The sequence below is a fragment of the Hyposmocoma kahamanoa genome, unplaced genomic scaffold (assembly GCF_003589595.1).
Source record: "Hyposmocoma kahamanoa isolate Upper Pololo Valley unplaced genomic scaffold, ASM358959v1 89, whole genome shotgun sequence".
Classification (NCBI taxonomy): Eukaryota; Metazoa; Arthropoda; class Insecta; order Lepidoptera; family Cosmopterigidae; genus Hyposmocoma; species Hyposmocoma kahamanoa.
This window is the reverse complement of record NW_020654520.1, coordinates 3,884,451-3,912,139: the sequence shown is the minus strand read 5'-3', so window position 1 is coordinate 3,912,139 and position 27,689 is coordinate 3,884,451. Positions and strand designations below refer to the sequence as shown.

Sequence of the window (27,689 nt, the reverse complement as noted above, 5' to 3'; positions counted from 1 at the left end):
ATCCAAAGAATAGCGACATCGGCCAAGACTGTCACTGACAAGAATATTTTAGGACTTAACAAATAGTCTCATAAGAAAAGCAAACCGTGCTCTCTAAAAAAATATTTTACATTAATTCCCGTATACAATATGATGTATAAAACTAACACAAGTAACGTTAAAGGCATATACACGAGAAATTGAGCAAAACTTAACAAAACAGTGAGCAATACGAATAGAACAGCCTGCACAGGATAACTATAGCGACATTTGCTTTACTCCACTCTTCAGACCTATTCGGGTATCGGGGTTACACAAATGCAACGGGTAACGGAATTACCGACAGTTTCAATTATCAGAATGCGGATGCTTAATTGCAACACTGCCTGACAGATTTTCCAGTGATATGTATTTACAATAACCACGCAAAAAGCAACACTGCTAAACCATGATGCGGAACTCAGAGATTTTACGTTGATTTGCAAAAAATTCAACGACACTCAATTTTCCACGACTCCTGTCTCTACACAACCTGTCTTGAAAGTTACTTAGGTACTTAGCATGTTGAAATACTAACTTTAAGGCTATTTCATATTCACTTTAATAATATTGTTTGTAATAAATGTATAAAATATCATCTCTAATCTCTGTACTCTTAATCACCTTTGTTATATTTAAAAATTAAATCCATTTGTATCGGTATAAAAATCTAATAAGTATAAATCTGAGGTTATATCATGGCTATGGCACTGTGTTTTATGTTTGTATTCAAACTTTGTACTAGGGGCCCGCTGCGCCGCGCCCAACCGAGTCTCAACCAAATACGGTTATTGTATAAAAATACTTATTACTATTATTGTAAGGCTGCTGCGCGGTTTCTTTAAAAGTAAACAGAAAATTAACCCTAGTTTGTAAAATTGTGCTTAAAGGCGGGGAGCGGCGCACGACACCGGGAGGATCACACGTTGTGGAAAACTTTAGTCACGGAAGATAACTGCTTCAATTTTTCTCCAAAACATTGGTGTTTTTTTCATTGTAAACCTCCGAAAGTTTGATAGGAAAAACAATTACAAACTGAAGACAAGAGAGATGGCGGTCGAGCCTAAGGAGCATGCGAATCGGCCTTAGATCTCGATCACGCAGACAATTTTCATAACTATCCAATGAGTTAATTTTACAGTAAATACAAAATTTACTTAACATAATATTGCAGTATTCACTTCAAACAGTGATAAAATCATAATGGTATTCAAGTACTGTGACTTCCACAAATTCACATTCTATTACATCTATAAGTTATTACGTAACAGTTCTTATTATGCGGTAGGAAAACAAAACCATCACAATATCGTAAAATAAGCTATATATGTTGTCTATAGATACAAACAGAGCTGATAAAAACGTTAAAGAATTTGCTGAAATATCCTGATATCTCTTCAAAGTTTATAGTCCGAGGACTGGTTCACTTTACTCGTGAATGCTCTAGTAAAGTTGATATATTTGATATATCTCGCTTCGTGTATATGTCGTGGAACCATTGAGCGAAGAACTAACCCTACTCGTATCTATTGTGGACGCGAATTATCGAGGACGCACGTCTCAATACCAGAATATTCCATCAATGCCACATATTCATATATATCTTTATTCTCCCTAACATCTAAGTGTGTATTTCGCGATGAATGATCGAATTGCTTGGTAATTCGAATGTCGATAGTCTAAGCTAAAATAGAAATAAGATTACTCTGGCATACCCTCAATCCTGGATCAAACTACGGCAAAGCACTTGGCGACATCACACACCTTACCTAATTGGGAAAATTCACTAGTCTCACTCTTCAAAGTTACTTATCAAGTCAGTCAAAAAAGGGAAGGCAAGATACCGGCCAATACGAGCCAACCAACAAATTCAAATTTTGATAATTTAGGAACAAAACGATTTTACGTATAGTTTGGCAATTTTGGCCTAACACAATGGAAGCAAAACTATTATTATAAATTGCGATGAAACAATTTAAGCATTCACTCGACTCCAAAAGGATTCTCAATCACGTTTCGATAGAGTTTATACGAGTTTTACCGCTAAGTGAGCGAATAGACACCTAACCTACCTAGCTATCACAGTCCTTTCTCAGTCTGACCCTTTCCACATAAATGCATCTCAAACGTCATTATCGTTGAAAAAACTGGTAACAACCTAAATTAGGCCAACTATATTAGAAGCTGGTAGAAAAAATTTAAAAGTTACTACACTACTTGGCACCTATAGTGTTACAATGACATTTTAGTAATCTCATCTAGTTCATTGGTATACTTACGTAAACGCTTCGCTTATTTAACAGAACGTTTGTAAGTACTTAACAAAAATGTTTTGATGGCAAAAGGTAACCTACGTTTTTGGTTTACTTTCTCAATTGTCTTATTGACGGTTCATCTCTCCCAAAACAATTTCGATTCACGGCCTAAAGTTAACGCGTAATAAATTCTTATCCTTAAAATTCTGAGCATCGTGGATTCATTATCCCTCTTTTTTGCCAGATTTCATCTCCTTAATACTTGTAAATAAAATTAAAGTTAATACATCTACAAATTATGTACAACGTTTACATTTATCATATAAATAGGCACATAGATGTGCCGGAAGCATTCATCGCGAAATATGTTATGTGGTAAAAGATTTCAAACCTTAATTTTTAGATTTCAATGAAATGTTAATTTCTAATTTCTGGTTCGACCTGCTTAATCTCAATGAACATTTCGACCATATTAAGAAGAATCCTCAAGAAACCTAATTCTTACATGGTAACTTAATATTACGGGGCAAAAATGCTATCTGTACTCGCTTGTTTGACGGTAACACTATTCGTGATGAACTCGCGGTCTGTCCCTCGACAGACTTGATGGGGTATATAAAACATGTGGTTATTTACAGACCGAAGCTTGTTTACAGCGATCCGATTAACAATATTACATCGATCATTATTTGAATCATAGTCTCGCTCACGCGAGTCGTATACTGGTTCCGTGCCGTCGTAGGCGACGGCAACTATTTTTGGTACACCGCAGGTCTATCTTTAAAATTGTCCAAAGGGTGTTCTAAACTTAATTGTAGAGACGTTCGGCGGCGTACAAATCATGATGTGAGGGCGCATGCGTGGGCGCGGGGTGCCATCGCGGCGGTGGCGCGGGTCACTGAGCCGACAGACACGGCACCGGTGCACCAGGGCCTACGGCGGGTTTGAACTCGGTGGCAGTTGTCGCCGGGAACTGCTGGAATGGCGGTGCGTAGCATTGCGGGAAGTACAGCTCAGGTTTTACCACGGCGGCGGCAGGTGGGAGCGGCCGCGGTGTCTTCGGCGCGTCGGCACGTCTCGCTTTTGCCGCATGCGGATTCATATGGTTGTCGATGTGCTTCTTCACTTCGGGTTCGGTTGCGAAGCGACGCCGGCAGTTTGGCATCGGACAGCAGAAGGGCCGGTCACCCTGGTGTGTTCTGGTGTGCTGATCAAGGATTGCTTTTTGTCGGAAATCTTTTCCGCATTGCGTGCATTTGTAGGGCTTTTCTCCAGTGTGAATGCGAAGGTGCTGGTTCAAGATGGTCCGTTGACGGAAGAATCGCGGGCAGTACACACACCCGTACGGTTTCTCATTGGTATGTATGCGTAAGTGCTGCGTAAGATGCGACTGTTGTCGGAATCGTTTACCACATTCGGGGCATGGGTACGGCCGCGACTCTATATGGATGCAGCCGTGTTGCAGTAAGGTTGACTTTTGTTTGAATTCTTTCTGGCAAATAGGACAACGAACATAAAGCGGCATAGCGCGACCCCCAAGAACATCAGGCAGTTTACTGCCTTTCAGGTACTGCAGAGACAAACCGGAACCGAAGACAGTATGATTGAGACCCTTCGTGTCTTTAAAGTATGCCGGGTATTGTGCTGTATCTCCAGGCGAAAAACATGATCCACGTTGCTCGCCATTCTGCCCATCTGCGTCTCCGAATGCAGATTGAATTTCCTCCTTGTTCTCATCAGGCGGGAACGGGACGTCTTGAGGCCATAAGGTCGGCGTCGTCCCATTCTTGAAGATCAGATGGGGCGAAACGTCTGTAAAAATCGAAGAACATTGTCAGTTACTAGTTCAAAGGGCGAGGAAAGGTACAATCGACGAGTGGGTTAATCAACGGGGGACGGTTACAGGATCGTCCGGCGATCGGTTCCGCGTCTCGCGAGCGCCCGCTCAGATGGGCGACGAGGGGACCGAGAATTTGTTTGATAGGAAGGCCAATTGCGAGACCGAATCGAACGTGTGGGGGCGTGTGAGGATCGCAGGCGGCGCCGGCAGCGACGGGCGCCGGTGCGGACGCCGCGCGCGGGGAGCGGGCCGGGGTATATACGTGTGAATAGCGCTCGCCTTGGTGTGTGCGGACGTGCTGGTTCAGGATGGCCTTCTGGCGGAAATGTTTGCCGCACTCGCCGCACGTATATGGCTTCTCACCGGAATGGATGCGCAGGTGCTGGTTGAGGATGGCGCGCTGCCGGAACGAGCGCGGGCAGTACACGCACGCGTACGGCTTCTCGTTCGCGTGGATGCGCAGGTGTTGCGTCAGGTGCGACTGCTGCCGGAATCGCTTGCCGCACTCCGGGCACCCGTACGGTCGCGAATCTGTATGGATGCGCTCGTGCTGCAGCAGCGTGGATTTCTGTTTGAAGTCTTTCCCACATGTCAGGCATTTGAAAAGCCGCAATTCCGAGTTCGGGTTATGTTTTCTTGGTTTCGGCGGCTCCGGCTGGACTATGTCAGGTAAATGGCGCAATTCTGTCGATGCGTACTGATCGAGCGGACCTTCTAAAGAGAGGACACCGCCATTCTGTTTCAGATAATGTAATGGGAAACCCCCAGTGCCGAGCATGTGACTAGCAGGCCTGGTCTCTTTGAAATAAGGTGTATACTGTTGCTGCAAGTCCGGTTGAGGAACGAAGCAGGGTGCGCGCTCTAAATGGTCCTGTGTGGTCTGTTGCGACTGAGCCTGATTCTGTAATTGTTGCTCTACTTGAAGATGTTCTGGGGAAGTTTGTTGTTGCTGCTGTTGTTGTTGCGCCTGCTGTTGCTGTGCTTGTTGTTGCTGGGCTTGTTGCTGAGCTTGTTGCTGCGCAAGCTGCTGCGCGGCGTCCTCGGCCGACGTACCAGTTGGATCGGGGGGCGGCGGCGCAGGCGGATAGGGTGATGGCGCCGGGGACGCCAACTGCGGCTCGGGCTGAGGTGACGGCCCGCCGGGGCTCTGATGCTGCATGGGCTGGTAGCCGCCGTCCAGCATCCCACCACCCCATTGTGTACCGGGAGGAGCGCGCTCTACCCCATCTTTGTAAAGCACGTACGGGGCTGTCGTATCTGAAAACAATAGAAAAAAAACTTTTAGTTATAGTTAGCACATCCAACATGCAACATTTCAAACGGAATGCAATACGTATAAGTTTGGCGAATAATTTATCGATTACGATTCAAACATTTTCAAGAAACAATACGAGGTACATATAAAGAATAAAGCGTCTGCAGGTTTGATGATGTTATTAAAAGTTAAAAAAACTCAAGCGCATAAATCACCATGTTGCGATAAATCGGCAATATTGGCGACAGCGACGACGGTGGAAAGGGGTGGCGGTGGTACGGCGCGCTAACATGCCGGCGATATCGCGTGCACGTCTTTTATGTCACGAGTTCTATGACACCCGCCGCTTCGGGAATGAGAATTTAATAAAACATAACATTTCTTCATCAGACTAGACAGACGATTATTACCAGAAAATTTACTTGTACGTTATATGTATAATAACTTTATGACTATTATATAGCTTCTTGATTATAAGCTTATTTCATCGTTTTAAACAGTACGGCGGCGGCGTCTCTGTCTATACCCCACTTATTACTATATTAGTGATAGGTAAATATATTTTTCATTCTATGGTCTATTATTAATGTATGTAAACGTGACAACCACAGAGGAAATCGCAAAATAATAGCACATATCGGTATTCACATAAAAACATTTAAAAAGAGTAGAGTTTCTAATGATTCACTTTCCCGTTGCATTTGCACGTGTTGTTGTGGTGACTCATTCCATAGCAAAAAACGCGGCCATTTTCTTTCCCGAGGAAATGCAAATGGCGGTAACGTCGGAAAGTGTATCTTTTCTTTTAGGTATTGCATTATATATTTCAATTAGTTTACAAAATAAATTAACTGACATAAAAAAATTTCAGTGAGTCACACAACTTGTCATTCTTATAGTTGATTGCCTACATTCATTACAAAGTTTGTTCTCAATAAACGAAACTGCTTTTTTTAAACATGTCAATATCTTTAAAATTTCCTTCGAGAGACCTGTCTGCGCATCTACGTTTATCAGATTGAGCATTGCGAGCATCCGTCAGGTTTCAACTTTCAAGAGCTTCCATACACGAGCAGTACATGTCTAGTTTTTCTAACGAGTTGAGAATTAAAACTCCTTTATTATTGTTCGCATAAGGTTGAAAGTAGAGTAAATGATTTCAAATTGACACAGTGGTAATGGTAGCGATGAAAACGGGCCAGTCACATCTCTTTGCGGTTAGATTTGACAGCATGTGATGGCCACAGCGCGCAGGTCAGGTTACACGTAGGGAACAAAGTTATTTACTCAGGTTTGGCTGACAGCGGTGATAGTCTCAAGAATTTCGAGAATTGCTTCTGTGTTTTGGAAGATTTGGTTTTGAGCTGTAGTAAGAAATCAACTTAATAGAATTGCTATAGGTTTAGTTGAATTAATTGTAGAGCTCCTTGTGAAAGACCTCGTCCAGGGAAGTACTGCCACCTTACCTATTTCTGCCGCCAAGCAATAATTCAGCATTACTGTTTTCCGGTTTTGAACGGTAATGCTCTGGCCACACAGAGGCGGCCGCGGAAGCGTTCCGGGCGCGGGAATGTTTCTAATGTACGAGTTTATACATATATACCCTGCCACAATGAAACGCGCGGCATACGCGCGCCCACCGCGCGTTACAGTCCGCGGCCGACTCTGTGTGGCCTGAGCATAACGGTGCTGGTAAATTACAGGCACATGGGACTTGTCAACTTATGTCTCAGGGTGACGGGCGCAGTGGCAATGCCTCTCAGATCTTTGCCATTTAAAGCTCTGAATGGCACTGCAACTGTTATGGACAGGCGTGTAGCTTACCATCAGGCGCACGACTTGTTCGTTCCGTCTCTTGATATAAAAAAAGCGTAAAAATTAGGTATAGTCGGTGCTTTAAGATACCGGTTCCCCTAGCCGATCTTTTAGTTCCTAGAGCCTTTTGGTTGTTTACCCAATGAACAGAAAAGTGTGTAAAGAACTTCCCGCTTTTTGGTTGAAATTTGTATTTATGTAAGGTGATTAAAGATCAAACTGGCTTCAAAATATTTCTTAAAACGTCATTCGCTAATGAAGCAATAAGGAAGTTATATCAAAATTAATTTTGCAACTCACAGGTTAAAGGTTAAGTTTGTTTAACAACTTTCTTCACACTGGTCTGAATCTTTATTCAGCACTAAATAGTCGGTTAAATGGTCAGGTGGGCATCGACTGTACGTATTTAGTATTTATCATGATGTAGTCATCGTTGTTGTGAAATTAAATTGAAACTTCCCGCAACTACACTTAGTTTACAGATCCGGCGCACACTCAATGGCAATTCCAACCAAGAAAAATTATCGATATTTATTGCCCGTCTAAAAAAGTACCTTATCAATAATTTTATAAGTTAGACAAAATATTTAATAAAAATTAAGTGCCATTATCCTAGTTTTAAATAGATTAGCTCTTATGTAATAAATAAATGTTATTTAATTTTATGTTGTAGGAAAATTGGAATAATTGTTAATAATTTGTAGTGATATTTATATTTGTAATTATAATTTGTAGGGCTCTCCTGATTTTGCGGCGCCCTTGCAAGGTGTCACATGTGTGATTACTGGTACAGTGGAGAGGCGTCCATATAATTCGATTTTCACCGGCTTGCCTATAATTTTCCACGTATTATGAAGTATATTTTAAAATAATTCACTATAATTTGTGCTAAATTTTATATACACTAAGTTAATGAGTGAAATGAAGTGTGTCTTGTTTACTAATAAGTCGTGTTTAAGTGTCGATAATCGCTTCACTTTTTCTTAAGATAGATGTTTTTGTTTTGCTCGGGCTTTACTAACGACATTTTTCACGCCTTGCCACTGCTACTGTATTATATTTTTATAACACATTTGTGAAATCATGTGGCAAACAATAAAGGTATGAATATGAAAAAAGAAATTGGAACGCGCTGAAATTACGCGGCTGAAATTCGGTAGGAGCTTCTACACTAAGCAATACGTGATCTAAATCAATCATGCATGAGTATTTGTCTGATTACTAAATAATTGTGTTACATTTCTTTCCTCTTAAAGCGGTTACACACGGCCATTTTTAACAGCGATGCGGTCTACTTTTACACACGCGTGCGATTTTAAGCAGCGATGTAAACGCGATGCGAGCGCGCGCCTGCGCCGACACAAACGCGCGACTGCATAGCTACACTTGGGATATGAAGGCGATTGCATCGATGCAATCGCGCGTTTCTAGTAACGAGCTTTGCCGAATATAACTGAGAAATGCTAAACTCACGTGTTACGCTCGTTTCAGTGAATTCAGAACTTTAAAACGCTCCCCTGTAAACTTGGCAATTTCGACATACGATACTTTACGTAGGAGGGGTCAAAATGTAGGCTATAGAAATATTTCTCCCGACCCGGGAATCGAACCTGGGACCTCTGTGTGGCAGTCCCGCATGGTAACCGTCCGGCCACAGAGGCAGATAGTTTGTATCGTTGCAATCACCTATATCGCGCGTTTCACGAACGCGCGTTTGCATCGCTGCTCAAAGTTGCCGTGTGTGCGTATCTTATATTGCATAGACAAGAATTAGGTACTTATACTTTTCTAAATTAAAATACTGTAGTCATTAAGAAAATAAGAAAACCTTCAAAATTGCGCCTTAATAGCCTAGTAATAATACTGCAAGTGTATTTGTTTAAAAAACGTGTAGTTAAATAACTATTAGTAGCAGTCAATCATTCGTGCTCCGGTTTCGAACGGATGGACAGATAGAAAGACAGCAGACAAATTTGAGTAGTGGACAGCACGACAGTAGCTATTCGTCGAAACGCAAATTGATGTTTTGTAACATCGTTACACACAACTTTGATCGTATAAAATATATTTGAACTTAGATGTGTAGGTATTTATGTAGGTACTTCTTGATAGAATTACTGTACTTGTGTTTTGGTGAGAAAAGTTTTTTGTGTAGGGCTAACATTGCCGCGGAATGCTAATAGTTTAGCTGGGAAAACGCTTGTCTCCTATATAGTAGATCCTGGGTTTGATTCTCTTCACGGGGAAGCACTGTTCAGTCTTAACGAATAACTTCCTACAAAGGCCAAACTCTTCAAAGCCTTGTGAGGTCCTTGATGGCTTAAAACGGTTTGCGAAAATTAATTTTGTTTAACTTTTTGATTCAATACTATTTAGGGGTTCGCATTACGCACGCACAGCCAAGCAGTTTACGAAGACACTGAGAACTACAGCAATAAATATACATACGAAGAAAACTATAATCATAAAAAATATCTGTCATCGTAAGAATAATTACATCAAAACGTTATTTCACATCAGCTCTACACGTGTTGCACTTCCCCAATACATGAAATCATACAAACGCATACGTTTACGTTTCTGTTGAGATTAAAAAGTCTACTAAAAGCAAATGTAAACGCAAACGCTCATGTCTAAGTAACATATGACTAAGAAAAGGGTAGAAGATTCCCATAGCATCTCACGTCATCCGAATGCTATAATTTAAAAGGGTTTCAAGAGAAAAAAAGTTAATTCGAAATGACACCCCATATGTGGAACCATCCGGTCGAGATGTGGACCATGTAAGATTTTGAACTCGTTGGTTTACGTCTTTGGGTTACGCAGAGAAATATAACAGCAAGTTCTCTTCACACAACATTTCTAAAGCAAGAATAGATTTTATATTGCATTATTGTGTAAAGTTATGGGACATGTAAAGGGCCCGAAACGTTGGTTTGTTTGTAAAAACAATGTACGTAATTGTGTATTCGAATAAGTTTCAAACCTAAGAACTCGTAAAATGTATTAGTAATTTTCTGTTTTAACATTGAATTTATTCTGCAATTTATTTGAGTACGTGTCTTGTAGTTTTTTTTTTGTAGGTTTCTCTTCAACTCTTCAAATTATAGTAAATTGTCTTTGTGATATAAATGATAAATCAGTTTTAAATATACGAAATCTTGAATATATGAACCTTATTACTGCGTTATTTTACAATCCAAATGCAATTTTATATATATATATATATATATATATATATATATATTCTAGTTCATTATTAATAAATGAAGTTACATTAGATACAAGTTAATTTTCTAAACTATATATATATATATATTCTTCTACAGTACTATTTCTAAAACTCCTGACTTCGGAGTTGTAACCTAAGACATCCTAGTGTAATATTGGTATTTATATTTTTCTCATTTATTCGATAATTCAATTATGTTTAAGGATGTCACTGCGTAATCTCAATCGAAAATTTATATTTTTTTGTTAAACGGTAGATTTTTAAGCGTAAAATTAGAAGAACTCCAAAGGGTTTACGAAATACTACGATAAAGATGTTTATCTTCTCAGATTATCTTCTGTAGGATCATTAAAATCAAGCTGTCAAGAGAAGGAATCATTCAGCCGAGTGTTTCCTTTCGAATAAATTTATCCGCTCGATTATAAACAGATGTTATTCCTACACAAATCTCTGTCACTGCACCATCAGTGGAATACACCCATCCATCTAGAAGTCAAGTTTATTTACGTGATTCGGTAAAATTGGTATATTCGAAGAACTATTATTTGCACAGACGAATGTTATCTATTGGAACGGCTTATCCTTTCTATTACAATACAGTGATAAAATCATTAACACTTCTTTTACTCAAGGCATACACGCTTGCATACATAATGATCTTGGTCCATCGTACGAGTCATGGGTGAGGTAAATGCTTTTTCTGAATTCTAGTTTTGAATTATTTCTTTACTCATCTGGCCGTTTTTTTTAAACCGGTTTTTCTCACTAATTCAACAAAGTTACTTCCGCATAAAGTTACCAAAGTGCCAATGCGTAAAAGTGTTTAAACTCGTTGTTTGCACTACACAGATGGCACGTGGTGCCGAGACGGCTCACTCTTTTGTCCTATTCTAAAGATGAAGCGATTAGACGAATTGGTGTAAATAATATTTCGCCAACTACAATTAATTAACGAGGAGATATTTAGTGACGTTTAGTTGCCATTTATTTTGCTGGTTTTTCTCATTTGAATGACTTTAGATATATAGACAGTGTTGCCAAGTCTACCGATTTATCAGTAGCCTACTGTTGATAATTATCGAAAATCTATTGTTTTAAAAAAATAGTTATTTTATAATTATACCTTTTAAGGCAAATTACCAAAAACAGTAAGATTTTCGTTAATTATCAGTAGAACAGTTGATGTCGGCCTAAAACAGTAGATCTACTGATAAATCAGTGGAACCTGGCAACACTGTATACAGAGTTATTTGTAAAATACTAACAGCCTCACAGGATCAATTATAAACATAACAACAACTTTGTTCCATGGCTTTTTACGAAACATAATAAAATTACCAATAATATTTTTTTAAGTTTTTGTTGCACTATCTGACGCTTTGTAGATGTGTGTTTGATAGTAAGGTAGTAAGTCAAAAATCCCCACCCCCGCCCCTGCGTTTTGCATCGGACTTGTACTTACAGCTTTTCTTTTGTTACCGCACAGAGTTATCTCTGTATAGAGCGATCTATTTAAATATTTTTATTTTTGTACGAAATTAAAATCTGATGCATTGTTAAAAGTCATAAAGTCATAAAACAAACGTTGTTGCTTATGATGTTAGTATTTAACAAACTTCTTATTATATGATAATTGCGTTGGTGTAAGTGTTCAGTATAAATGCTTTGTCTTTTGTCCCTTGGTTTGGTTTTGTTCTTCGTAGAAAATCAAGTTTGGTTACTGTTATCAACCTCCTTAATTTTGTTCAGTGTTCAAAGATGTAGTCTGAATATCTCTTCTTGGATAATTGTCATCTACAGCTGACCTCAGTTTCTCTTAACGACGTGGATATAGCTTTTATTATACAGATTTTATTCTAATTTGGTCTCTTTTAGTTGATAGGGCGTCTTATTTATCCCTTAACGGAGGCGTTTAAAATTTAATTGGTCTGTATCACAGTCCCCGTTCTGTACTGTAGTCGTGTTCGAGATTATCGGCGATTGTGTTTCGGATAATGCCGCGATTTTATCGCTGTTCGGAAGATCGTTACCTTTTGAATATCATAAGGTTGGCAGGTCTCAATATTTGGATATTATAGAAATTTTCAACTACAACAATTACTAAATTTGTCACCAATTACAAAACGATACCTTCAATGAACTCTATGCCAATTTGATGTCTGACCTGTTATGTTTTTAGTTTTTTTATTTAATTTTTTCACGTAATTCGTTATTTTGTTTTCTTTTTCGAATTTTTGTTTTTTGTTTCTTTTTTTATCACAACATTCGGGGAGCATATTAGTAAATAATTATGACTGTTTACAAAAATAACAGAAATTGCCAAAAAATAACCTCGGTGTAGTGTTCACTGGAGGTATCGAAAAGCATGTTTTTTTTAAACCATCGAAATAAAGACTTACTTAGTAACTTTTGCACCCTGAATGGTGACATTGTATTTAACGCCGTCGTAGTTCTTTAAAATTTTGATTTCATGGCGAGGATCCTAATTAAACAGCATTAAAGCCTACAATTAACAATACATTATTAAGGAAGGATACATTGTGGTGTTAGGTTTTTGGCACCAATACTTATGCCAAGTAAATATGTATGTAATTATAGCTAGTAATTTACTGCGGTAGTATATTTAGAAGCAAAGTTTTGTAATTGCAATAAAAAAAAGTATTTTGTTTTGATTTTTTGCCTTTTATTCTGATATCTGGTAATGAAATATAAAGTTATAGCTTAATATACTGTACAGCTGATCAAATATGCTAACTAATTTCATTCAATGTAAATGTAATGTATATAATTTTAACCCTGGGAGGTTTTGTGCTTGCATTAGCGAGGCGTGTTGTAAGGGAAACGAGAATTTTCAGAAAAGTTATTTTTAGTTGGCAACCCTACATTAGACCGAGATAGATGGTGCTGCCTGAACGCGCCTACTCCAATGACGAATGGCGCTTAAAAAAAATAAGTTACCTTTGTTTAACTTCTTAATCGATAATGAGGTCTTAACGACTTATGTGATTGATTAGTTCAATGATGTTTGGTTATTGATCGGATGAAACGATTTTACTTTTCGGTGTTCTTTGATGATGACGTACTGGTACAATTTCTGGTGATCGCTGGAAAGTATCATTTGATTGATTTTTACCAACGGAAGATATAGCTGTAACCTAAGATATAAGATATTGGGACCTTTGAAGGGCCCGTTGGTTTGTTTGAAAAAACAAATATACGCGATGGTGTTCTTAGGTTTTCGCGATTGTTAAACACAGGAAATGAAATTTTAAACATTTTTTCGGATTTAAATACATTTGTTTTTTTTTCAAACAAACCAACGTTTCGGGCCATTTTAGCGCGTTTGCGCATTCGATCCGCTTCGTATTCTTTCCAAATCCGAGACTATACAAATCTAGGAACCTCGGACCCACTTCGGATGTCGGTTGTGCACATCGAGTATATAACCAGAAATAGAGACGAAATGTCATTTAATTTGTTTCAAAACTATTCTGCCATAACATTAGTGTGACAACTGCGCTTCGATTGGTTAGCCCGAGTTCGAAACAATTGACGGTTGTCGTCAATGGTTGTCGTCAACTTGAGCTTTGCTATAATAGACGAAAATTGCAAAATTACATATTTAATATTTAATTAGATGTTTTGCTGTTTTTCCCACACCACCGAAAGCACGGCATTGTTAGAGATATTAGCTTAATTACAATAAATACAAAATATTTTTTGGAATATACGGAGACGTACGCACAGGTCAGTAGTAGAGCTGTATCGCTAATATGTTACCAGGAATATATGGCCCTTATTTCGTCTCTATTTCTGGTTATATACTCGATGATTGTGCACAAAGTCGGATTCGAATCCGAGGGAATATGAATATCGCTTGTACAAACGCCGTGCACAAACGCGCTACAGGTTCCATGGTCATGATTGCCTGTCACGACGACGATTTAGATCCGAAATAAGTCTCGTTTTCAATGTGTCCCGAAAACCTAAGAACTTCAACTGCGTCTTTCATAAATAAGTTTACGGATAAAATTATACAGCAAATTGTATAGAAGAATTACTTTATCACGAATATATTATATCGAGATTTGCACATCATTAACCCTATTAAATCATTGTAAGGTTACGAGATTCAAAGGTATAGTGATATAAAAACTTTTTTCCTAAATTTTATTTATAGCTTCTGTATGACAAATTCGTGATAGTGACCCGTAGGAGCTCATTCAGCAGCGCTAGCATGATCCAGAAGTGCAATATATCGCTATTCTCATTTCTCGCGCTTCTATATATGATATTACACAAATATTGTGAATGACAAAAGTCTTAACAAAGACAAACCCGATAAAGTTACTTATCTACAATTTTGTGGAAATCCACAACCAATTTTAGTTTTTTTTTAAATAAGATCTATTATACAAAGTTTTCCAAGACATTAGTCAAGCTTGACAGGTTTTAGTTCAGCTCTATGCCGCTTATAATAAGAACGATTCAAATTCCCAAAGTGACTTGCCTGCATCTGACTCATTGGCCCATTTCACACGTTTGTTTTATTATTAATTTATATTTCCTTCTTTGTATTGCTTTGCATGTTAAATAAAGTAATTATGCTTTTCGATTTTACCCTTTAATATACGCTTTATTACCATAATTCTTGTATAAATCCTTGTCTATCAGAGACGATTAAATGCTATTATTATAAAATAGGAAAAATAATGCAAAAAGTTATATTATAATTCCCATCAGTTATTCATCTTTCCAATGTCCATATTGAAAATTTTATTAAGAATTCTCATCGCCACCGAGCGGGTGACGTAGCCGGTCAACCGCGAACCGTACGGTGCGCATACGCACGTCGAAAGTTGACGACCGTTAAATTCAAAGCTACAGGTGCATTCTTTAGAAAAGAGGATGCTGCTTTGTCGTTCGAGGTTTTTGTTTTTTATTCGAAGTGATATTGTGCTCTGATTTTGTTGAATAAGAAGCAGAACTTTTTACACAAACTCAATAGAGAGTAACAATAAAATGTAACAAACAATTACATCAATTACCAGGTTTAAAACTAAGCTATATTATAAGTATCCAGGTAACGAAATTGATACACCATATACATAATACACCCCACTGTTGGGGGTAAAAAATACGGGAACTTCACGACAATCACCCATAGCGCTTGCTGTGAGGCCACATAGGTCAGATTTGATTTGTTATTAACGTTACTTTTTTCAGTTTCATGCTGATTTGGAACAAAAAGAAAGACATAGAAGGTATCAGTTGCTTATCATCCCGCGCAAGTTGTAAAAGTCGACTGAGGGATTGGGTTTAATAGTGTCCTATACCTATGTAGGCGACAGGCTGGCAACCTGTCACTAAGGTGCACTAAGTTATACAAGATTGTATACAATCTTAACCCAAACATTTGCCAAATGTGGCTTTAGTTGCACCGTGTCACTTAAAGCTCTGCCTACCCCTATATGGGAACCCAAAGGCGTGAGTATATGTATGTACTTTTTTTACTCTAATTATTACGGACACCAATTTACAATAATTAAAAAAGAACATTATTTAACAACTTAAAAATAATAATATTAAAATAAGTAACTTTCAAGTATTAATATAATTCACGACAACGCAAACATTCTGACAATTATCCTTACCATCCATCAGCAAACAAACTTACTGTTTATTTAAAATATCTAGATTTCTATTTTTATCATCGTTTACAAGTATTAATGTTAAAGGAAAAATACTATTTTACCATTAAACTGGCTACCTAAGTCACGATTATCCACAAATAAAATGGAGAGGAAAAAATAAACAAAGAATATTTGCTATCCGTACATACGCCTTGCGCGCACGCAGCCGCAGGAAGGGGCGGGCTGGCTGGACCAGTTCGGATCGCCCTTCAGCCTACTGCCTGATATCCTGCACTTATCTTACAATACATTTACATTTCTAGTCTATGCTTGTACGTAATGAGCGCTGTATGTGTTGCACGGTCTTTTTACTTATTTATTTTCAGAGGATTTGTGGAGGAGTAATAAAAATAAACTATTTCTCTTTTAACTCACAACTTGTATAAAAGCATAAAGTTCTTGATCATTTTGTAACAAAGAACTCTCCTTTAGTTCCTTTTCTATCATCTTGTTAAATGTTCAAATGAGCGTACAATTTTTTGTATCAGGTTATCGTAACATAATTAAGTCTCATGAAAAAACATATTCTGCGGTGTTAGGCAAATTGTAAACCGACTAAATGAACGGATTTAAGGAATTTACGCTAGAACGTTTCATCAAAAGCATTTTCGTTTCTACTACATTATAATAGAGTCGCTTTAGCTGATTTTCATTTACGATGCTTCCTTTCGCGACAAAATCCGGTGGTAACGTAAATTAGCCGCCAGCTCTAAGTTGATTTAACCCTTTGGTGTTGTGACTCGGGAGCGCTCAACAGGTTATTTTGGCCCGTGAATCATTGAGTGTTGAGTTGAGTCTCGGACAATGAAAACAGGATGCCCGCCGCTGAGTCATCCCGCATTGTGATCGAGTGTTAGGGACGGTTGAACAACTCATTATCTCCAACTGCACCAATCGACTTTTCAAGTTAATTAACGTGAAAGAGTTAAGGTAGTAGGGACGGCGTAAGGGCTTCACTCGGGGACGCCACAAAGGTCCGTGACATTTCTGTATGCCAATGACTTACGATTTCATTCCGGTTTTATCGATTTGCCTCTTGTTACGTTCGCAAAAAATTATTAAGGATAAAGATGTGGAGAATTTCATTCAAAAACATTTGAACACCCAAAGTTCAGTAAACCGAAATGCATGCACGAGAAGAGTGATGTCCCGCAAATTCATATGATATGATGAGAGTTACGTGCGAAATGTCCTTTGTACAAAAAGCGAATGCCACACAGTTGAATCACTCGCGTCGCGTACGCGTGAATGAAGGCGTTTTACAAAAAATCGAATGCCAAATAAACGCTAAAAAAGCACATGTCGTGCGGCCTTTCATGTAATTTCACAAAATAAAATGAGCGCGCATTGCATTGCTGGGTAGATTTTGCTTAAGTTTGCATTACTCGCAGCAAGTGCAGCGTCGTACATGTGTGTGCCGGCCGAAAGTGACAGGCCGTTTTGGCGGGACGCGCCCGCCCGCCGTTGCCGCGCCCGCCGCGCCGTCGTTGCGTTCTTTATAAGGTAGACATCGGTACCGGTTGTACGCACCACACACGACACTCCGTCGCGACAATTTATTTTGGTTCGGGTTAATGCACTTCGCACGCAGCCCTGAGATCTGCGCGTTCGAATAAATGAGAGTAAACATTAAACATGAAACGTGAGGGAAAAATAAAGTGGGCTTGTAGATGGCGACAAATCAAGGTTGTTAAAATTAGTTGACGCGCGTTCATGCTCAAGTGCACGGATAAAGGAGCACTTGTGTCGCACTGGGCTAATGAACGCCGTGCCGAGTGGGGTGACCTTCGCACTCCTCTACTTCCCGCGCCGAGTGCCGAGAGCTTAAGGAGTTAAGTGTCGTTACCACTGCAAATTCACATTCCGCGTAGTATGTAGTCCGTCAACAGTTATTGCAAATCTTAATGACAAAACAATGACGCAAAAGGAAAGTAAATCGTTTAGAAGTAACTGTCTCCACAAGCATGAAACATCACTTGATGAGACTGCCCGTATTTCTCGCTCTTGACTTTGTCACGACTTCCCACGTAAATTTAACTGAAGTGGATATTCAAGTTACAAAATAAATTGCAATATTTTTGTGTCTTTTTCAGTATAAATACAATAAATCTTTTAAATGGTTTTCGCTGTAATTAATGGCGTGTTCGCACACTCACACCGGCTAAAGAATGGCACTGAACGCAATAAAAGTTTTACTGTGCGCTGCATGCTGCTGAAATAAATGAAGCGGACTTTATTCACAACCGGGCGAGATTTAAACAAGTATGCTAATTAAAACATAAGAAACTATCGGAGTAAATAAAAGGAATTGATGGTTTAAAGGTCCGGCGCGGAACGCTTGCGCGATTGTGATGTGCTTTGGAACATTCAATTTTGGAATGTCACTGGCTGAAAATGTCGTTCAATGCGCGCTTAGCGTGTAGGTATATTTGGTCATTTCGCGCCAAAAGTGACGTTCACAAATCTTCGTAATGGCCCGTCGGTAATTAAGGCTTGCAATAACTGGCCGTAAAACAAACGAAGCGCGCTGGTGAGTTGCCGCCGCCGCCCGGCACGGAGCTATTTCAGGCCGCGACGCCCCTCGACAAATGCTAATGTCCTCTAGGACTCTCCAGCGAGCGTTCTCCCGTTGCTGACGCGGCGTTAAACAAAAGATCATCTGCGATGAGGACAAAAACAAAAGACAAAACGCAAACGGGTACTTTTTGTTTTATTTTAAGCTCTACCTGTGCTACAGAGCTAGGAGTCATCAATTTTGAAAAAGATGTTAACAAATCGTGTAAAGTAAAATGTTATTTACAAGATTTATTATAGATTTTAATTACTTAAAAAAAGTGTCCATAAACCAATTTACAATTCAATTACCATGAATTAGCTTCTGTGTTCGTAACGCTAAAATATATCGTCAATAATTAATTTAGATCGATAGAAAGGTGAAATTCGAGTTTGGAATTACATGTTTGCGCCAGTTGCGGGCTGTAATGAAAAGTAATGCGAGCGTTGATTTGGAGGTCGCTTTTTTAAATTGTACCTATATCTACGTACAAAGTAAAAATTGTTTGTCCATTACAAGTCATGTAAAGACGTTTTCTCTATTACATGTTCATAGCCAGCAACGGAAGTACAAACGATAGACAACTACGATTACGCTGTAGTTATAGAACCTAGGGACTCGTGGAATTAAACACACCTTTCAAATATGCTGCCGGTTTTCAAAGAGCCTGTTGCGATTGAAAGCATTAAGAGATAGTTAATTATAGGTTACCGCGTATAATAAATAAAACATCGAGGCTATTAAATTCACTAAACATTAAAAACATCATGAATCACTGTTCGTACTGTTGAAAAATGTCCGTTTGTGAATTGAGACACGTAAAAAGTTATTATCGATGGATAATTAAAAAACTATAATGACAAACTAGTCTTAAATATTTTAGGTCTTAGCTCCACTCAAATATATACACTATAAATAATATATACTAAATATATACATAAATAATATATACATTCACCCGGCACCTATACATTTTTTACATTGTTATTGTTATGTGCTAAACAGTCACAGCAATTACCTGGTCTCCAACACACATCCAAATCAAAACTAATTTAATAAAGCTAGTTCTCGTAAATTTACCTCACCGGGAAGCGAGCCCCAGAGCGGGAGCATCATCGTCTAGCGCCTGTAGTGCTAAACGTTGACCCGTGAGGTCGTCAAAATAAATAAAATATAATATGGGACAATAATGCATATCTGTTATAGCTCTACTATCACATCTTTAGTCAGACCTTTTTATCCAGAAATAAACATAGTATTTACGCAGTTGGGTTCTGCCCAGAATTATACATAGATAAAACACTGTCTTATCATAAGCATATACAATGTAAAAAAAGGAATTAAAGAAGATATAAACAAATTAACAGTGATAACCAAAATCGAAAGAAGTGAAATAAAAAGACATAATAAATAGCAACTAATATAATAAACAACTAGTGATATATATATAGATTTTAAGACTTTCGTGGTTATTCACTAAATGATTATCACTAGTATCAGGTTTCTTACCACGGTATGACTTCTTTTTATTTTCCCGATATTTCGGAACGGTTGCACGCTCCATGGTCACGGGTAGACTCAGTCAACCCGTGACTGAAATATCGGGAAAATAAAAAGAAGTCATACCGAAGTAAGAAACCTGATACTAGTGATAATCAACTAGTGATATATCAATCAAGCACAGTGATAAGTGGTTAGTATTTAAGGGAGTAATACACATATACAGTTGATAAAACCTTCCTTTGAAATCTTGGAAGTATAATAATTATAGCAATAACTTTACTATGGTAGTGGTATTTGGAAGAAAAGTTTTGTAAGAAAAATATAACTTTTTTTATGAGAGCAAGTGACGGTGCGAACAAGTCGTTCCCCTGTTGGTAAGCGATACGTCTGTCCATAGCGGTTTGTTTTTATAATATCTATAATTCAATTATTTATTCAAGCATGAATCTCATTACATTACACAATTTGAATTTTAAAAATGCAAGTTAATAATTTAAACTTCACTATGATTAAAATTAAAATACAATGGAGTACTTTCGTCTTCAAAAATAGTTTTCAAAAGTTCAGTTTTGGACTTATTTACTATATCAGTAAACGACTACTGATGCTTTCTTAACAGGATGTAAAAAATGTACACAGGGAAAATATGTCATACGCGATGCAATGCCATGGCAGATCTCTAATATGCCGCGAAATTGTTATGCTTTCGATTTTTAATCATTCAGTGATTTCAAGAGAAGGTATTATTCGCTCTATATCTGCTACTTGAACATTAAGTCAATATACTCTCCTTATTTCTATTTCTGGTAATTAATTATATACTATGTTAAAAGAAGTATAGGTACATAGGCAGTAGTAGTATATAATTTTAGCAGTAAATGCGTAGTTCTTAACGCGAGTGAAGCGATGATTCGTAGTTATATCCGAAAGCTTGTCTAATAAAAGCTCAGAGCTAAAGGTGGCCATTGTCAGAGTTTACTGCCTACTTAACTATAGTTTGTTGTTATACATGGTGTTGTAAATACGGCAATAGTAATTATAGCGAGTTCATTAATGATTTATTAACCTGTGAATTAGTATTTGGTTTTGTTGAACTTATTATTGATGATTTTCTGAAACAAAAATAGTGTCTTATGCAATCGTTGCATAATGAGGGTCCTTAACGTCGTGTACCGTGTTTAGGCCATGAGGCTTTACCCAGCGGCCTAAGTAATAGGTATGATACATTAAGACCTAATTATGTAATGATTGCATACAATACTTTTCCTTTTTTTCTTTTTATTTTATAAAGTTTTGTGGCCTGGTTGCAAGACTTTTAGGCCGCTTTAAACAATCGGAGGCAGTAGAGGGTTGGAGTAGCGTCATATTTGATATTTTAATTTTAGCAAAAATACGACGTTCTTTTTTTGAAACTTATAATAGTTCTTTGTACAGTACCATACCATAGACAATTGAATTTTGATTCAGAACTAATAAGAGCGCTTTTGTGATATGGTTTATGACATTGTACTTAATTGACAGATTAAAGTATAGAAATAGAAATAAGGTTTTATATGCTGTATCTAACTCAAGGAAAAATTGAAATAGACATATCAGTATGATATAGTTTTTATCCACTTAACTGGGAGACAAAAAGGCAATGAGTGTTTTCTCATAGCCAAACTACATTAAAAAAACTAATTTAACCACCAGGAAATGGTATTCCTCGCGAAATTAAAATACAGCGCTTAATTTTCGCGGAAGTGTCAAAGGAAGGAGTTTTAGTTTCAACTTATAATGAACTGTGGCTTCAAAATGGAGACAAATAACCATGAATGTCTTCGAATGCTATCTTTAGTACTGTTTAAAACCATATACACCGTTTCCAGGCACGGGTCTCCCTTAGTTCGTTAATCGTTTTAAATGATGTTTTTTATAACCGTAATAGTTAGTAGAGATAATCGGTAAATTAGATTTTTATAAAACAACAAACGTTAACTTCAAGGATGTTAAAAAACTGGTTTCAAACACATCTATTTGGCCTCTATGATTCATGTTGATGACCGCACTTCTTGGAAGGACACTAGATTATTATAACTTGTTTAGTTTAGTGGCTAGGTGTAGACCGTTGAAAGGATTTACGACCTAATAGCTTATATATTTAAATTCTAGGTTTCATAAAATAGGATTTTTGTTTTTGTATTACGTGTTTCATATGATTTGTGGAAATTTACGTCAAATTTTCACTTTCGACCATTTTGATTAGTGTCTAATTTTTTTAGGAACATCAATGTATTGTATTCTTATATAAATTACGACCTCGGTGGCCCAACGGTTTATATTCCCGATAAAAAAATAAATATAAAAAAATAAAATATAAATTGGTTCTGGTCTGGCTGTTCTGGGAAGTGCCCCAGAGCGAATTTCGTTGCCCTGGTAATTGGCAAGCCAATTTGAGCTGGCACACATTGTAAATTAAAAATCAAAATTTATTTATAAGCTTTTCTCTATGTGCAATGAAAGAAAATAATAATGTACTAAGGGTGTATGTCACCATACTTATTAACGTGGAATCGACCTGAACAGCACAGAAAAATATTAAATTCAAAAGCAAGACTTAAACATAAGACGCAATGATGAGCAATCTGTGCGCTAGAATATTTTTAAAGCATTATTTTCCTCCTAAGTACAGTATAATCCGTACAAATTAAAAATCCCTTGCTTATATCGTTTGTTTACTAATCGAAAAGTACTATATACATGCTAAATATCCCGGAGTTTCCAACTAACCCAGTTCTCCGACCTTGAGCAAGCGAACAATGTAAATAGTTAATGAGCTCCTCGACTATAACGCTCTCGACTGCCAACTTCGAGCAGCATCCTGAAAGCGAAAGTTTGCAAGCTCTCGGACTACTAATATGCGCATTTGCAATAATACCTTTTAAACGGTGTTTAATATGCATTTTGTGACTCGATATTTGCTAAACATCGGGTGAAGTACACTCACCGACATATGTTTTAGCGGAAGGCTAAGAAAAGGTTAAATTATGATAACAATTGTAATTAAATCTGCAATAGATTTCTCATAGATGGCGCTACGACTAAAAAGTCGTTGAAAGACCAAGTACAAGGACACGACGCAAGCTCATAGAAGAATTCGTGAGGGCCGTTGGTTCGTTCCGTGGCTTAGTTGGTATAGCGTCTGCCACGGTATGCAAGAAGACGTCGGTTCGAATCCGACCGGATCGAAGGAATTTTTTCTGAGTGTTCGATCTTTGTATTAATAATTATAACAAACTAGTGGAGTAATTTCACAAAAAATAATTGAATATCAATTCAATAAAAATTTAATTAATACAGTGAATAGCGACATCTCTCGCCAGGACTGGTAGCTGTAAAGGTACTAACTGGGTGATAAATCTGCAATAGAATTGTAATTAAGTTTTATTGAATGTCAGAACATTTCACCACCATGATATTCAATTATTTTTTGTGAAATTACCCCACTAGTTTGTCATAATAATTAGTTTAATTGCCTCCGTGGCCGAACGGTTACCATGCCGGACTGCCACGCAGAGGTCCCAGGCTCGATTCCCGGGCCGAGAGAAATAGTTGTATGGCCTACAATTATTTCTCTCGTGAGTTTGGATGTAATTTGTGATTGTCTATGTGTGTGTCCATGGCACCCGCGACACAGGGTTTCCCTAGTGCGGGGCTATGTTGAGTGTGTGCGTTATTTATTATTTATTATTATTATTTATTATAATTATTAATACAAAGATTTAGTTCGTTATTTTAACGAACACTTAGAAAAAAGTTAAATAGCTAACTGTGCTAGACGCTATGCCAACTAAGCCACGGAAGTAACCAAGGAACCTCACGAATTTTTCTATGTGTTTATTGCAAATCTTTGTTTAGGTTTTTAACGACTTTATTGACGTACCGCCTTCTGTAAGAAATATATGAAACAATGTTGATACAATCTATGATAACAATGTTCATGTGAACGAGTCACTTGCCACACATACTAGAACGTTTAATTTGAAAAAAGAATGACTTAATTGTCTTTTGTTTTTAATTAAACGAAACGTTCTGTAGGGCTGGCACGATAGGGCGCGACAAGGGCGAGAGAGACGTAAAACGTGAGATACTGCTATTCTCGCATAGAGATCTACTGGTGATATGACATGAACTTTGTTTGTTTGTTCAATTATTTTTGTGAAATTACTCCACTAGTTTGTTATAATTATTAATACAAAGATCGAACACTCAGAATCCGACCGGATCGAAGGAATTTTTTCTGAGTGTTTTTCTGAGTTTTGTTATCATTTTTCAACCTTTTTTAGCATTCCTCAAAATATCTCCTTGAGTATACGAAAGTAATATAATCGTTGTCCTTCAAAAGCTATACAAACTGGGTCGAAGCGTGTTTTTGAGAGATAACTTTAAAGAAATTAACAGTTGACTGGCGTCATTGACCATTTATAAAAATATAATTTATGTCAAGAAGTAAACAAGCTTTACAAATTCGTTTAAGGAGCAATGTAAACAGAATTGTCATTTGAAACAGAAACTTTATACAAAAAATTATTGTTAAGTGACTCGGTTAACCTTTTCAGGATGTTTCTATCTATGAGTTTTTAAATTAAATATTGTAAATGACAATTGCTAACAAATGTGTGTTTACAAATAATGGTCTCAGTTTGTTACTTCTTCTTAAGGGAATCCGCTTTACTTTATACTAGCAGTATAGCTTCTTGTGAAAGAGTTCGTCCAGGGAAGTACTGCCACCTTACCTATGTCTGCCGCCAAGCAGTAATGTAAGGGTGACGGGCGTAGTGGCAGTGCCCCTCAGATCTTTGCGATTTAAAGCTCTGAGTGGCACTGCAACTGTTATGGACATATGGATAATCACTAATTTCAGGCTTCTTACCACAGTATGACTTCATTTTATTTTCCCGATATTTCGAAACGGTAGCACGCTCCATGTGGATAGCTCTAATAAAAAGAAGCCTGAAATTAGTGATAATCATTCAGTGAATAACCACAAAAGCCTTAAAATCTATATGGGCATGTAGATTACTATCAGGCGCTTGACTTGTTCGTCCCGCCACTTGATATTATATAAAAAGAGAACTATGGAAATCCGACGACATTACAATAATATGGTAACCTGCATCAGTAGGCCTAGCACGATCGGGCGCAACTTGCGCGAGAGCGACTTAAAACGCGAGATGCTTTTCTCACATAGAGATCACGCGCCTAATGTCGCTCTCGCGCTATGGTGGTGGTGATGGTGCAACCAGGACTGTCTGTAGATTGTTAAATAAATTAAAATAACTACTTTAAATTTTAACTTATTTGGTTATTATTTGGTATACACTTCGCATATTAGCTTGGTGCAACAAGCGAAAAGCTAGCTACAGGTGAAGACAAAATCGGCAATGCTGAGTCTTTAACCTTGTTGTCCACATCACTGAATTGTATTTTCTATTAGTTTTTAAGTATTGTGTTTCCTATGTTTTGTGGATAAATAAATAACTTTTTAGTTTATTTATTTGAATTTCTAAACTATTTATAATACAATTATCGTGTTTGGGCTCCTTAAATTGGTCTCGACCAAGCAGCACACTCCAAAAAGTTACCATCTATAAGCCAAAAATTGCTTGTAGATGGTGACTTTTTGGAGCGTGCTGCTTGGTGCCGAAGGTTTTTTGTTTTAAGTTTTTTTTATTTTATTATTTTGACATCTACTTGGTACTTGGTGCAACGGGCTGGTAACATGACATCTATTTAGGTAAAGGTTTCGTATCACGATATTTCATAATCACGGGGCGACCCCGTGATATGCCTTCTTTATGTTTGTATTTAAACTGTATTTACTTTGTTACTATCACTTATATACAACTTTTGTTACTGCAGTTGTATGAGTTATGTATTAGTAATTATTGCATATGGTCACTATCTAAAATAATTTAAACAAGGCATCATGCACTTGTAAGGAATACGACGGTCTATGGTCTCGAAGAAACTGACTCTCGATGAGTCCCTTCGAGACCATAGACGTTGCAATACGTCCGAAACGTCGAGGTAATTAAAATATGTTTTTATACGTGATTAAGTCCCGAATTAAAAATCAAATAATGTGTGAAAATCGTGAAAGTTTCAATTAAAGTAATAAATGATGTCTTGGAGTAATTAAGAGTAAAACAACGATCTCAGTTTGAATGATAGCTTAAAAAAATAATTCTTTCGTGTTTTGTGGTCACTTTCAATCAAGGGTAATCAGTGAGAATAATCATGATACATGTAACTAAGCCAGAATGTCATGCTTCCTAACAGCGGTAAAAACCAGTCGAATTATATTAATAGTTGTAAAAAAATTGTAATTAAGAAATGCCGATATATTTGGACCATTTAGTTTAGATTAAGGAACGTGTTTGGAATCGCCACCTAAGAAGGAATGTAAGCTCATGTAAGCTTTGTGGCGGATATGGCGTGTCAAACTTTCAGAGGTCGTTCACCTCTCGAAGACGCCAGCCATTCTTTCAGCTCGTTCCTTGCGGTGTAAATATAAGATTCTAGATTCCTTGTTTAGTAACCATTTAGGGAGTCACCACACACGACATATAATCTCATTAAGGTGAGAAAAAGCTTTATGAAGCTGTCTATTAAGAGTGAAAACGACGTGCGCTTTGCATCGGCTGGTACGATCCGGCTTGACAGAGGTCGGCAGCGGCTCTCCTTCCTACGAATCCCGATCGACAGCGTTAACACCCGAACGGCCGCGTCAACGGCTAATCTACTTGATGCGACAAGTGCGATAAAACTCGATTGCCTCAAGCTGATTCTACGGCGGTGATTCCTTTAGTTGTAAAGGTTTATTTCTAATTGTATAAATAAAAATAATTGTAACTTTTTTCTAAAAAAAACCGACCTCAAAAGTTCTTTGAGTTACATCAATTTGCCAAGTTTTATTGAAATAGGCTACCGAAAAGTGCGCGAAACTGGATTCGTCCCCTAGTTTGTCATCCTTAGAGTTGGTATATTTTCTTCAAATTTAAATGGGAGCAATACTGAGGTACCCTCTTTCCAAAAAAAAAAGAATCATCAAAATCGTTTTCAAAATCAAAAAATTTTTTGTGTTCCTTGTGTTCTGCGGTTAGCTTCGGAGGAGCCCCTCATCACGGTGACCAGTACCTAATTGTTATTGTGATCATTACTTATTATAGGTACTTGGATCATTCGATCATAACAGGTCTTAAACGGGCTGTGTAAGAGGTTTAAAGAAGAAATATGTATGTGATACAAATCTCCAACTTGGCGACTTTGAACGTGACAATGACAAAATATTGTATTGACACCATTTTCATCACTATCAAACATGTGTATTAATAATATAAACAAATCGTCATTCACAAAATCCTAGTATAAAAAACCCACTTGCGTGACTACTATCACAAAAAAAGAACATTTGAAAAATTAAAAAGGTTAAACGATTAATTCGACAAGTGCTTAAATTAATTAACAAGCACTGACTTAGCT

At 37.6% G+C, this 27,689-nt stretch overlaps 1 protein-coding gene across 2 annotated transcripts in view; it reads right to left on the bottom strand.

Annotated features, from left to right (window-relative positions):
• Positions 1-2,728: 2,728 nt before the first annotated feature.
• Positions 2,729-27,689, bottom strand: part of LOC113236179 (myeloid zinc finger 1) — a 71,420-nt gene continuing 46,459 nt past the window's right edge. Inside the window, exons 2-3 of one of the 2 annotated variants that reach the window (XM_026472189.1) lie at positions 4,393-5,370; positions 2,729-4,085 (exon numbers count right to left, since the gene is read on the bottom strand). In XM_026472189.1, the coding sequence (XP_026327974.1) occupies positions 3,169-4,085; positions 4,393-5,370 (1,895 nt within the window). In that variant the 3' untranslated portion in view covers positions 2,729-3,168. The remainder of the gene's footprint in view (positions 4,086-4,392; positions 5,371-27,689) is intronic. The other variant, XM_026472190.1, reaches the window with a different exon arrangement.